Source organism: Coturnix japonica, chromosome 1, assembly GCF_054131305.1.
Source record: "Coturnix japonica strain WE chromosome 1, WE-NBRP24, whole genome shotgun sequence".
Taxonomy (NCBI): Eukaryota; Metazoa; Chordata; class Aves; order Galliformes; family Phasianidae; genus Coturnix; species Coturnix japonica.
Window position 1 is genome coordinate 23,691,423 of NC_140663.1, and position 13,938 is coordinate 23,705,360.

Consider the following 13,938-nt stretch of genomic DNA (forward strand, 5'->3'; position numbering starts at 1 on the left):
CTGAACTTCTTCACACATGAACACCGGGGTACAGCCCAAAACATTGATCTCTGTATCAGTTGTTTCCTGAGATTTGCAATGCTAACATTTCTGCACCTCAAACTGACACCAAAGGCTCATCATTTGTCCTTCATTTGTCCCTGTTCAGCAGGACAAGGCCCACCCCACGGGGACTTTAGGAATAAAGACAAACACACCAGACTATTAGCAGTCCAGGTAATACTCTCCACCCTCCTAAGAGCATTGTGTGCACACTGAAATGTTTTACAAATGTATTACTGTCACAGTGACTTATTGTTGAGATTTTTAGTGCAAACACAAAGGAGAAAGGGATCCAATGGAAGACAAAGGACTATAACATAAAGAACTTCAACAGTTGCTGACCTTTCACTATACAAACCTGTTAAAAGTAAAACAGTTAAAATGAAGATTTCTCAGCATCTAATTTTTATGGGTTACACATCATCTCATCTGTGTATTAATCCAAATCCAGCATTCTTCTTACAGCCATACTCAGCTGACTATGACCTGCCATTGAGTTTGGATTTTTTTTAACTCTTTCCCTTCCCTTCTATTGCCCAGTATAAGCCCGGTACTGTGGGAGCTGGTAGGACAGCCCCAACACGATAGCACAAAACATCTGATCCAGTGGCAATGGCAATGACAGAACTGATCAGGAATTACTAATTTAAAACAGTAAGTTTGGATTGCCTCCATCTGGCTTCATGTGTTAAAACTCACCAGCTAAATCAGTTAGCTGTTTTCTTTCCCACAATACGAAGAATACAACCACTATCTGAAAATTGCAATGCAGTCTTCCACCACAGTTTCTTCCAGGCACCTAAATGTCAATAGTCCTTGTCATAGCTTTCTCCTTAAATCAAAATGCAACCTTTTCTTCTGGTACCTACTGTTAAAATATCAACCCATACTCCTGTCATCTCCCTCTTTGACCCACATAACCTTCTGCTTTATGGTCTCCCCGAGACACACATAAATTGTCTCTGATGCATGAAAAATAACAAAAAGACATGAAACAGAAGGACAACATCTGTAAGGAAAGCAATGTCTAAGCCAATCTGCATATAGCTATTGTGCTCTAAAATATGCAGCCTAAAGCATATATGCTTTCTAATTGCCTGCAATCATGGATAAATAAAAGGCTGCATTACTACGAGCTGGTGAAGAGAAACGATGACTTATTATCTCTATTTGGACTGCAAGTCATAAAAGAGTCAGAATAAATTTTGAATCCCTCAGTGCTTGACACTTCCAGAGGATGACAGATACGGGCAAAAGGAGTCCTCAGAGACTATGAATGTGAGCAATTAGCACCACCTATTAAATACTTTCAAGATATTCTGCAATGGGAACAGGTAGACAATGTGTTTATAATTTAGTCAAATCGTTAGAATGCAGAGGCTCATAAAAAATTGGTTTCAAACTTGGTAATCTCCTGTCACTCTTCTTTTAAAAATTTATTCTCCACATTCTCAAAAGCCTTATACATTAGAATACATTTTCAAGTGGCCTTTAATGTAGATGCCTTTTATATAATTGCAAAGTTTGTCTGAACAGTTGTTGGCATTCTGTGCAGAGGTGCACAACAGCACATAACACTGAGGCATAAAACCTGGCTCCTGTACAGTGAAAACCCAGCCTTAATACTCAGAAGCATTTCATCAAAAAGTATGATGCCAGCTGCAGGAACAGTTTGCCTCTGTTTGCTGGGATACACGGTTAGGGCTTTATCTGTCAGGGATCTCAACACGCTGCTCCTGATGCAGGAAAGCAAATGCAAGACTAAATGTAAATGTTCTCAATGATTATCCTCCTGCTATGGATGTACTCACAGGGCAGCAGGTGATTAAGTGCTTCACAGGATGCCAGCCAAAGAGTGAAGGCAGTGCTCAGTCTTAGGAAGAAGCGAAACTTCCTAAGTACTGCAAGACCACACGTCTGCATATGTATGCACATACATACATTCCTTTACATAGTTACAATCAGGTACGTGGGAACAGAAATAAGTCACTAAGAATGGCTTTCAACATACATATAATTCCTCAATTATTTTCCAAATAGGGCACAGAGCTATACATAATTAAGATATTTAAGAGCTAGAAGAAGTTTCATCCTTTTCAAGACTAACTATTCAGGACACAATCAGTACCATACCAATATACAAGAAACACCAGTTTCCTTTTAAGTGTTGTGGAAGAAGATTGCCACTGCAGTTTGTTTAGTCTAGAGAAGAGGAGGCTCAGGGGAGACCTCATTGTACTCTACCACTTCCTGAAGGGAGTGTTGTGATGAGGAGGGGTTTGGCCTCTTCTCCCACGCAACAAACAGGACCTGAGGAAATGGCTGCAAGTTGTACCAGAGGAGGTTTAGATTAGACATAAGGAAAAACTTTTTCTCTCAGAGAGTGGTCAGGCACTGGAATGGCTGCCCAGGGAGGTGGTGGAGTTGCCATCCCTGGCAGTGTTCAAGAGGCATCTTGATGAGGTGCTATAAGATACGGTTTATTAGCTTAGTGGGTAGTAATGGTGATAGGAGGACAATTGGACTAGATGATCTTGTAGGTCCTTTCCAACCTTGTGATTCTATGATTCTATGAAAGCGCTGGATCATTTCTTGACTGTCCTGTTGATCTTCCACAATCATTCCAGGTATTTTTCTTTCTCCTTACTTATCCCAGCTGTAAAATGAGGGAACCATCCCACCTCTCCTTCACATTGCACGATGAAAAACGGTATTTAAACACCATCCCAAACCCACTCATACTGTGCAAACTTTTCCAATAACTTTTATAGCTGAGTCTGGATCTGATGCCATAATACTAACCCTGCAATTATTATTATTTTACTATTTTATTATTTTTAATATATATAGTTACTAAACATACACTGAATATGCATAGCTCCCATTTTTCACATATCTCACATTCTTATCACCATGGCCACTGGAGCAGATAAGGTGAGAAAAGTCAAATTTAATTACATATATTTACCATTGTATTTCTCAGTTTACTCACGATGAGCTATTTTTCTCACCACACGAACTTTCAGACAGGTCACAGAAGATGAATGTATTTTCCTTTAAAGGTCTGTGTAATCTGTGAGACACAAAGACATTAAGCCATTATATTTTTCTGAAATCATGGTGTCTTTTGTAGCAACAGCTGTGTATTTAGTTCAACAGTGAAACTCAAACTGCTTTTGCTAATGAAAAGGGAGCCAAATAACCAAGTGCTGGAATGAATTTCAAGCTATTGAGAGCGGACAGTTGGCTCATTAAATGTGCCCCTCATGAATGATGTCCCTTCCCTTTAGTCTGGCACTGAAATAATCCAGATTTACTTTCTATTTTGCAAAGTATTTTTAGAGCCTTCTGTGACCAAAATAAGATATAGATTTATTCCACAAATACGTTTTGTTAACTTGCAACAGCAAAACTTCAGCATTTACCAAATAAATACATGTCGATTTTAGGATAAATGACTTTCAGTGCAATTATTTGTTTATAGGAATCTTTTACAGGCTTTCCCTTTAGCACTGGACTGCTGCACATGTATCAGAAAAAAACATGAAATTTCAATAACAAGAAGAATAATTGCCCCTATGTTTCAAGTACACATGGAATCACGGCCTCACTGAAGGCCACAGGAAAATTTCAATATGTAAATGAAACAATATTTCCAATATGGAATTCAAGCTCGAAAACACCAAATAAATAATATATTCAAGATGAATTTCAACGTTTTAATTAGTTCTTATTAGGGCCAGCTGCAACTATCAAGTTTTCTTCTTCCTTTGAAGAATTTAGTTCTATTATCTTCTCTGATTGTCTCCAGTCAGCGTCACCCTCAGTTTCTCCCTTTGTGACTTAGCTCTTACTTTTGCCTGTTTTTGTTCTCCAGCTTCTGTTCATTTTTAATTGTGTAAATTTAATTGCTTCTCGCCTCAGATATACTTACATAAAATGCTTGCTCATTTTGTGACAGGACTGTTCACTGTGTGCAGCAGCTGAGCAGCCTGGGCCCTGACTTGGAGACTGGCACAGAACTCTGACAAAAGGGTTCTGAAATGTTTGCGTCGATGCAAAAAGTTCCTCCAGAGCATGTGCTAAGGGAAAAACTGAGCCATCCTCTTGAGGCCCCATTACAAGGACTATACCAAACACGTTCTAATGAAGGTCCCAGATCACAGAGCATTAAAGAGTGCGATGACTTAACAGCTGTCAAGAGGTGTATAAATTACTCCAATACTCCCCAGTTCTTTGGGTCAGTGGAGAATAGGAGGACATAGCAGTATTGTAGGGTCATAATGTTTGCTGACAACATCCTGGGCTGTGCTAGGTAAAGCACTGCTAACAGACTGATGGATGTGATCCTTTCACTCAGCTTAACTGATGAGACACAACTGGAGATCTGGGGCCAGTCCTGGCTTCTCCATTACAATAGTGGCATGGCACTATTGAAGAGTATCCAACAAAGAGCAAAGAAGGTGATTTAGGATCTGGAGCATCTGGCATTTTAGAAGAGATTGGATGTGCTGAGATTGCAAGAGGCAAGTGGTGAAAACTGAAACAAAGAAAATGCTATTTAAACATAAGAAATACAATTTACTTTGATAGTGATTGAACACTGGTGCCAATTGGAGAGATACTATGGAGTTTCCACCCTTGGAGAAATTCAAAACCAGACAGGGCATCACGTTTTCCAGTGTGACCCATTCCCTGCTTCTGTGATCCTCTTCCCCCAGGCAGTGAGTTTGGGCAGGGGACGCAGCCCATCATTCTGACTTCTTCCCCACTTGCCAGATACACCACCTTGAGCCTGATACTAACATCTTGTTTTCCCTAATTGTTTTCTAATTTCAGCCACCTTCTTTTCAGACATCAATCCTCAAAAAGTATATTTTAGGCATGCAAATTTGAGGGACAATTTTATAACAACAGTTTGCTCATCTATGACTAAAACATTCAGATTTAGATAGCTAGAACTCCATAAGTAGCCGAGCTTTATTCCTAATGTCTAAAGCTGATAAGATAAAAAAGGCTATTTATGTTTCCATAGATAAATATGCATCCAAATATGGATTAGTTCTAGATTTAAAACACTTGAATTTTCAAGCTTATTATCTATTAAATCAGTTTTTATTTTTATTAGACTTCTTATTATAAGCACATGCACAGGAGAAAACATCTGACAGCATCACTTGGAAAAAAAAAGATGTACTACACAAAAGAATGTGTGGATGACAGCTGCTACTCCCCCTGTAAATCCCATTCTGTCATTCTTGCATTGAATGGTATCCTCTTTTGCTTACCATTCAGTACTGATGAACACAGCATACCCAGGTCCTCTGAAGCTAAACTGCTGGTGCTGTGTACATTTCCCTGATAATGTACACTAATTCATTTTTCTTAAAGAGAACAAACCATACAAAACACAATATTCAACTTACCAGTGGAAACGCTGATGAATAATGTGAAAACATCTCAGTCGTTTACATCAGCACAAAGAAAAAACGACAGACTGAAGGCTGCATTCAGTCTTAAGTTACTCAGAGCTGGAGGGAATTTGGGATCATTGTTCCAGCAGATCTCCACCTCTGCTGTATTATACTTCTACAGAAACCCCAGATGCCTGCCCCTCATAATCCAAAAGAGGCATGGCATTGCTCACAATAATCATGGGGAATCCCTGGATTTGCCAGTATTGATGAGTAGCTCTTGCCATTCCCCTGCGGAGTTCAGCACGGAAGTCAATCAATGGGTGTTTAACTCCGGCTGGCACGCTCTGCACTCACTCCTGCAGTTTCACAGCTCCCGCCTCCTGCCAGCACCAACTCCAGAGCTTTTTTCTGCAGGGCTGGCAGCTGCCTCTGTGCCTCTGCTTCAGCCAGTGCTGCACAGAGACATCTCTGAAGTCTTGGCAAGAGAACTCAAAGAGATTCCAGCAGCAGAGGAGATCCCCTGCCAGACTAGAGGAGCAAAGGACTGAGGGAAGAGGAATCACTGGGCTATTTAATCCTTTATTTTCATGGCTGTGTAAAGGACAGCAGGAAGCATGTGGTGCCAAAGGAAAGAATTTTGTATCAAAAAGTAGCACAATTCCTTCTGTAAGCCTTTCCCCGCTCTCAGAAAGCAGTAACTTTTGCTTCTCAGAGGGATCAAAAAGAGTCCGCCAGGGTGACAAAAGAGAGGTAGAAGTTAACCTCATGACATGGCAATAGGATGAAGCAGTATGAAGGAAGATTACACTGCAAAGGCCTTCTGTGGCTCAGGAGAAATTATCTTTGGTTCAGCAAAAGAGGAAATGTAACACCAGAGGATTATGAAGTGAGGGAACACAGAAAAAAAATGACAAACCAGAGAGAGGCACCTTAGCAACAGTACTTTGAATAAACAAAGCTGAAGGGGTCATGGCAAAAGAGAATCATTGTCAAGGCCTATACAGCCAGAGGGGAATGAGCTACCGAAGAGCTGCTGTGCCAGGTGCAGTAAGACTCCAACAACACCAGGTGGGAACAAGGAGGAGGAAGATAAAGAAAACGGGAGCTAAAGACTGATATCCAAAAACACATTTGTTGATAAGGGCAGCCAATCTATAGTGTCAAGAAGAATCAAGAGTTAAGAAGAAAATTAACAAGTAGAAACCTATCACTATCTCAACAGGAGAAAAGAAAGCAATAAAGATTAAGAAGTGAGGAATCAGGAAAAAAAGCTGTTTAAGAAAGCAGGTGAACACTGGATTTTGGAAGAGGAATGAAAGTTTCCAAGGCAGTCCATCAAATAGAAAGATGATAACAAAACTAGGGCCTTCATGCTTGGGACACTAACTAGAGATAACAACATGAGCAGTTCCAGCTGATGGAGGGAGGATGGAGCATACTGAAGGAGATATGTAATATAATTAGAGCAATCTGCACAGCTTGTTTGGAGATCATAGGGATTACAGGAATAAAACCAGCAATGGTTACAGGAAGGGAATCTAATTGGTACTTTCATGATAGGGCAGGTCTGTGACTACCGACATTTATTTGAGAAGAAACCTCAAGAAACAAAAATGGAAAAATAAGGCAGGGTAAAATAGATGCACGTGATAAGAAGGGAGGGGACAGAGAGGAAGGAAGAGTAAGGATGAAGTCAACACTTCTGTGACAGCAGACTGAGAAGCGTGTGGAAAAAGTTAACGATAGAAGTAAATCATGCTGTGTTTTAAGTGCAGAGGCAAATGAAGTGTATGAAGTAGAATCTGCATTCTGATGGGGAATCCAAAGAAAGAGAAGTGAAGGCCAAATAAAGCAAGTCATAACTTTTTGTAAGAGGAAAAGTGGATGGAGATGAGTGAAGCGATGCAGTGAGGATATGGCAACAGCCAGCTAAAATGTCAGATTCGGTATCACCAAGGAAAAGTAGCTCAAGGGTGAACATGCCGGTTTAAAAGTGATAATTGTTGCCCCATAGTCAATGTCTTATCAGTAATCAGAGTTAGCATTTCTCATTACAGCTGAAGTCCAAAAATTGATCGGAAAGCTTCTTAGATCAGAGTGGCCATGCAATAAACAAACAGCTTTCATGAGAAGACAAACTGAGTAGGAGCAAAAAAAAAAAGAATCCCCCCTTCAGGGTGCAGCCCTGCTCTACTGATTATCTCGTAACTTTTTCCTCTCCAGAAAGTGCACTTTATTTTCAATTTCCAGTCTCCCGCATACCTCCTTAGCCTTGTGCCTCAGCATTTACAAAGCTTTAACTTGTCAGCTCTGGGAGTTCTCTGCTTTTCCTCTGAATATTAGTTACATAATAGCTTGAGCTCAACAATCAAAGCAGTGATAGGTCAAAAGGAAGATTTGCCTGAGGTGATGGAGGAAGTTGATGGCAGAGCTTGAAGCTGAATACACATCTCTCTGCTATTCAGACAGCACAAAAACCACAAGAGTCTCCTTCACTGTTTAGATTTTGTTGGCATTTTTTCAAAGCACTCAGTATCTAAAGCCAAAGCTAAGAAATGCAACGGCACTGGAAGAGCTAATAAGCCAGAGATACATCCCCAAATGACACTGTTTTCTAACTCTCAATGGCACTTCCATGCTATTGTTGATACACAACATACCTTACAATCCAAATTTTCCATAACATTTCTGCTGTACTTCTCTACATCATGTCAACTGTTGAGAAGAAGGGAGAGAAAGTAAGTTAATTTTGTTACATTCAGTCTTGGACTTTACATTCCTCATCTTCTAAATCTGCAAGTCCAAAGTTGTCATAACTCTTCAGTACTGACATGATTAGTTCTAAAACACAGAGTCAAAAAGTCATTGTTCAACTCTCTCACATCTGTTTAGTGGGACTAAAATGACAATTATTGAACATTTTAGCTGGTAGGTACAACACTGAGATCTACAGGAACACTTCTTGACATGCAGAATGCTGTGACATTTACCTATCAACAGTGCAGGTTGCAGCAAGCAGGCCAAGCAGGGCACCTGGAGGGCCAGGATTCCAAGGTCACTCTCTGAGAAGACAGCCATGATTAAGGTGACACCAACCTCCTAGCAGGACTAGGGGAAATGGTTTTAAGTTAAAAGAGGGAAGATTTAGGTTGGATGTTAGGGAGAAGTTCTTCACTAGGAGAGTGGTTAGGCCCTGGAACAGGCTGCCCAGGGAGGTTGTGGATGCCCCGTCCTTGGAGGTGTTCAAGACCAGGTTGGACGGGGCCCTGGGCAACCTGATCTAGTAAAGGTGTATGTTTGGTGGCCCTGCCAGGCAGGGGGGTTGGAACTACATGATCCTTGAGGTCCCTTCCAACCCGGCTCATTCTGTGATTCTGTGTGTGATTCCTGCACTTCACGTTGCCGCTCTCTAGATTCACTAGGGGTTATGTTTGCCTGAGATCTGCTAAGCAATGGGTCAGGCATTGTGACATTACTCTCCTTCATGCCATGATACCTTTTTATCAGAAGCTCCAGGGTTTTTCCTTAGGTGAGTAACAAGTTTATCTGTTCTAGCTTCTTGAGAAAATGCCTTCAGAACTGAAAGAGAGACATCAAGTTTTTCAGATCAAAAAAGCTGTGAAATGAATAAAAAGGAACAGTTATTATTTGTGCTGATCTTTTTATTATTGTTATCTCAGAGTTTAGGCACTCCAGCTTATAAAGAATAAGCTTCCACAGCACTTGATACAAAAAGAGCGCAAAAAAGATTGTTCCTAGTCCTGTAAGTTTATAGACTAAAGGAACTGATGGATTCAGACAGATGGGGAAAGGAAGAGCAGGAAGAATGTAATTACAGTCAGCACTGCAGTAACATTCCATCTCAGACTTCAAAAGTTTTTATAAGCATGAGGAGTGGTTCAAGGAGTGGCTCAAGGACAATAGCAGTGAAATTATATAAAGCAGAGGCAAAGCTAGATGCACATAGAACAATCTATCTGTGTTTCTACTGCTGTTTAGGAACCTCATCAGAAACTGTTTCTTAAAAGAGAAATGATTACGGAAACTTTTCTTGCACAGGCATAGGAAAACACTCTGGTAACACAGTCTATCACGAACAAATGCTTAACGAGCATCACAAATTCTTGGCACAATTGCTTCTGGTTATTGCTGTGCTCATTCCAAAGAGACACACTTTAAAACTCTAATAATTGCGTAGAGGTCTTTCGCACAGATGACAGCATGCACATTTTCCACTGATAAACAGAAACTCGAGCTTCCATAAGGAACTAGCCGAGGACACTGCTGTGCATTTATAACAGAAACATTTCAGCCCTGCTCTGCAGCAGTAGAATACTATGTGAGACACAGCGCTCCCACAAGCAGCTTTGTCTGAAGCAGAAAGAACCAGGACTTCTGACCGAGTGCTGTGGATGTCCACAAGTAATTGCCTGATTACAATCGGCTTCACTACATCTTTTTTGTTGTAAAGGCACCATTCAGCTCTGCACACTATAACGTTTTAACATCTGCGAGGAGGCTCTTGTTACGCTGGCACTAATCAGTACTCGGTACCGCTGCCCCATCAGGACCCAAAGCGACAGGAGGCACCTCCGACCGGAGGCATCTCGCGCTATTTATTCATTTCCAGAGGGACGAGTGCGCAGCTTATCGTTACACTCGGTGCAGCCTTAAGGCCGGCATCCTTCCCATGCCAGGCTCGCGGGCTGCAGCCGCTCACACTCCAGCGGGGCCCCGCAGCCCTCACAGGACACGGCGCCCCGTCTGCGGCTCAGGGTGGAAAGGCGGCACCCCGGGATGCTCGGAGAAGCCGAGGCGGGCCCCGCGGAGCAGTGAAGGCCGCGGCGCGGCTCCTAGTGCCCGGCGGGAGGCGGCCCGGCCGGGTCAGCCCGCCCCTGGCTCCGGCCCTCCACCGCCCCTTCCTGTCATGGCGGCGGCCGGGACCCAGCGGCGCGACGAGGCGGCGGGACGGAAAGCGGCGCTGTCCGGGATCTGAGCGCACGGAGCACAGCGGGGACGCCGCCCGGCCCGGAGTCAGCGGCGCTGCGCTACGGCACCAGGTGACCGAGGTCCGCAGTCGGCGGAGGCCGCCGTGAGGGCAGGGCCTGCGGGGCGGGACGGGCCGCGTGGGCGGGCGACGGCCGCTCAGCGCTACCGAGGTTGCGGGGAAGGAGCCCCGCGGCTCCCGGTGGCTGCGGGCCTGGAGGAGAACGGGGCCGGACGGTTCGTACAAACAATCCACGTTGCCTCTGTCGTCCTGTGTGCACAGTTCCCATGGCCGTGCCGTGCCAGTGGTTTGTGTTGGCCATCCATCCTGAAAGCCCAAGGATGGAGCGTGCAGCGAGTGTGCTCTGACCTGCCGCCATCATAAGGCTTCTGAGATTTGTTTCAGCCAAATAGCAAAGGAAGTGAAAAGTTGATGGCATTAAGTTGCATATTTTTGTAACTGGTTGTTCTACCTCCTATGCAGATGTTTGTAATACAGCAATCTCATTGGTTGGCTTTCGGGACTAGAATCCAAGGGAGAAGGAAGGGAGGTCCTATCATGTTCCTTTTGTTTCCCATGTAGATATTGCTGAAGGAGTTGCTTTCTACTGCTTTCATCAAACTTCCTTGTGGGGTCAGCAGCATGTCTTCCACCGGGTGCACCTCAAAACTTCTCCTGGTCCTCACTTCACTGCTGCTGGTGCTGCCAGCGGTTGAAGCCATGGATGCAGGAGATACCATCGCCTTCCTGCTGGGTCTCGCTGTGAGCGTCATCGGATTCTGTGCCTGCCTTGGCTTGTATGCCAGGAAAAGAAATGGACAGCAGTGATTTCAAGAAGATGCTTAAATGAAGTGTGTTTCCTAACGTTGCTTGGGGTTGAGGTCTGGGATTTAAAACTGTGCTTCAATTCTGGATAACTTTTGAGAACTTGTAGTTGATAATCCTGCAAACCCTCTTACTGTGCAGTACAACAGATCAAGACCATACTCAGTAGAAGGGATCTGTAGGATCTGTCATCATGACAGTAAGATGATTTTACATTGCTTGTGATTAAATAATGCCTTAGAGAAGGGTGAGAACTGTTTGAAAGGGGGAAGAGAACCGCAGAGTGGTTCACAGGAGACAGTGATAAATGGAATGTATGAGGGAGACCTTCAGTAAGTTCTGCAATTTTAGTTTCAGGGGTTCATCAGGAGGAAGCAGCTATTAGTCTTCCAGTCAGGATGGGAGAGCTTTGGAAATACCTCTGATGAGATAAGTAGCGAGCAGACTGCATGTGCTCACATGGTTTGTAATGACAGCACCTAACAGCTCACTTCCACTGTTACAGAGATGAGATTGGGGAGAACTAAGAAAACATGGAAAACTCTCTTCTATTTATTTTTTATTTTTATTTTAGAATGTGCCTTTTCTGTAGCCTGTGTTCTTGTTACCAGAGTGGGACTGTTCTACTTCAACATGTAAAGCTATGTGAATCAAGCAGGGGTTATGTTTTGTTGTCGCTTTGTTTTCAGCACTCGGTTTTACTTTAAGCATGCTGAGTAAAGTGGTGTCTTTTCTTTTGGTTTTTTGTTTGCTTTTTCCCAAAATGAAGATTTAGCTGCTTTAGTGTGGAATTTATATGTAGTGTTTCTGAATTAGGCAGTTATTAAATTTTATCAGGACAATTGTGCACATTCCTTTTGCAATTTGGAAACAACTTGTTTTGTTAAAATCCTGGGTTTAGTTGACAAATCTGTTAATTCTTGAGTGTCTTCCTCATGATAACGGTGTTGTTAGTTAAGCACTTAGGCTTCTTATCTAATTGATACCTAAGAGTTCCACAGAAGAATAGGACCAAAAACAAAGTGAAAAAATGTTGATTCAGAAATCTATTGATGCTCAGTCAAACTGGGTGCTATATGGTTGAAAGAATCTACTTGGTAGCAGATCTAGAACCCATTTCTTTCTTTTCAGCTGTGTCATTTCCACATTGCTACTAAAATGTCAACCACAAAGCCCTCAGGCTTATGAGGATGTTCTCACTGTCATCTTAGTTGAAGGAGCACATGAAAGCAAATAAATAACAGCAGGGAAAAAAAAAAAAAAAGAAAGGGAAAAAAAAAGTAGCAGAATGAACAGTGGAGGAAGGTGAACTCTGCGGTTCACAGAATTTAGTTCTGATCTTGTGCTGTGGGCACTGCCACTCTTGCTAGAAATCTCATCTTTTATCTTTCGAAGTTGGAGAAAAAAGGTAAAATGTGATGCAGAGTTATGTATGTTGGTACTGTTCCTCCTGTTTCTCTGTTAGCGCCTCTGTTCAGTAGAGCACAAAGCAATGGCTAGAACTGCAAAATAGGGTTTACATAAGTAGTTGGATGGGCAGTTCATGTTCTACAAATTCTAACATTTTGATATTCCATATACCATATGTGGCTGTTCTGACTTCTGTCTGCTCAGAAGCTGGAGAGAGAAGCCCGGTTTATTTCAGTCTCGTAATTGTGTCTGTCTCTGTCTCACGGTTAATGGAGGAAGGTATAATGAAAGTGTCCAAATATTGTGGGGTTGAAACTGGGACTCAACCCAGCAAGCCACATGAATCTTGGTTTCTGCTGTCAAGCTACTGGAATGATATTGGTCACAAAGTTGTTCTGCAGAAATGCAAGCCTTGCCGACTGTCTCTTCTGGTACCCCCTTTAATGGCTTCCCAAGTCCAAAATGGGACAGCCCTAAAATGAGCTCTGAATAGTAGTGTCACCTTCTAAGTCCACTATGTGATTTTTCAGTGGAGTGGATGCAAGCACACATCATGTGTGATCTTCTGCATTTGTACTTGGCTAAACCATTATTACCCTTAAAAACATCAGAGCACCCAGCAACTTCAGTACGCTTTGTATTCCCCCGAATTTGAGAAGTCTGCCTATATTTCAGTAGAGTATTAAATAATGCTTTCAATAGTAGAAATTTTATCACAAGCAGCTTTTCTCAGACTCCTTTAGACTCATCGATTTGGAAAAGATCCGTGGCAACAGTTTCACTGTAGTACAACTTCTTTGTGGAATAATTAGCATCAGGCTATGGAGAACTGAGTAACCACGTTCTTCGCCTGAAGCTCTATGTACTTCATTGAAAGGTGTCTGCACAGTATAGGGGCATTGTTTCCTGGGTTCTGACAGAAGCTTTATTGTTGAAGACTTGCATTTGTCAATGACTTGAGTGTAAAATTTGATATCCCTGTTTTTCTTCTGCTTTAATAAACTTTCACATAAGATCTGATATCGGTCTGATGAAGTAATTTTTATGAAGAGGAAAACAGAGATGACAGAAATGACTGAAACTGCTGAAATTCCTTTTATTAAATATTTTCTTGGGTACTTTTGCTTATGTTAGATGACTTAAGTTGACGTTCTCTTCCATTCTGTAAAATGTGTGTATGTCTCCCTGTCCTGTTATTGCTACACATGAAAATTATCTAATTTTGGTATTAGTTATTTGAAAGCACTTCAGAGGGGC

The 13,938-nt window shown here is 42.3% G+C and overlaps 1 protein-coding gene and 1 long non-coding RNA gene across 8 annotated transcripts in view; one reads left to right on the forward strand and one right to left on the reverse strand.

Annotated features, from left to right (window-relative positions):
• LOC107309244 (uncharacterized) overlaps positions 1–10,233 on the reverse strand; it is a 46,275-nt gene extending 36,042 nt beyond the window's left edge. Inside the window, exons 1-4 of one of the 5 annotated variants that reach the window (XR_014933626.1) lie at positions 8,956–10,233; positions 8,450–8,567; positions 8,120–8,174; positions 3,011–3,115 (exon numbers count right to left, since the gene is read on the reverse strand). This is a non-coding gene — a long non-coding RNA (uncharacterized LOC107309244). Of the gene's footprint in view, positions 1–3,010; positions 3,116–5,468; positions 6,634–8,119; positions 8,175–8,449; positions 8,568–8,955 lie in introns of those variants that run through there. The other 4 variants (XR_014933627.1, XR_014933631.1, XR_014933643.1 and 1 more) reach the window with 4 other exon arrangements.
• Positions 10,234–10,373: 140 nt separating this feature from the next.
• On the forward strand, positions 10,374–13,701 carry SMIM30 (small integral membrane protein 30). 3 transcript variants are annotated; one of them, XM_032442961.2, is made up of 2 exons: positions 10,374–10,528; positions 11,029–13,701. In XM_032442961.2, exon 2 carries the CDS (start codon positions 11,089–11,091, stop codon positions 11,272–11,274), a length of 186 nt encoding a protein of 61 aa, XP_032298852.1. In that variant the 5' UTR covers positions 10,374–10,528; positions 11,029–11,088; the 3' UTR covers positions 11,275–13,701. The 3 variants fall into 3 exon arrangements, with proteins under 3 accessions (XP_032298852.1, XP_032298857.1, XP_032298864.1); XM_032442966.2 differs by having other exon boundaries at positions 10,374–10,519; XM_032442973.2 differs by lacking the exon at positions 10,374–10,528 and adding an exon at positions 10,562–10,682.
• The last annotated feature ends 237 nt before the right edge of the window (positions 13,702–13,938 follow it).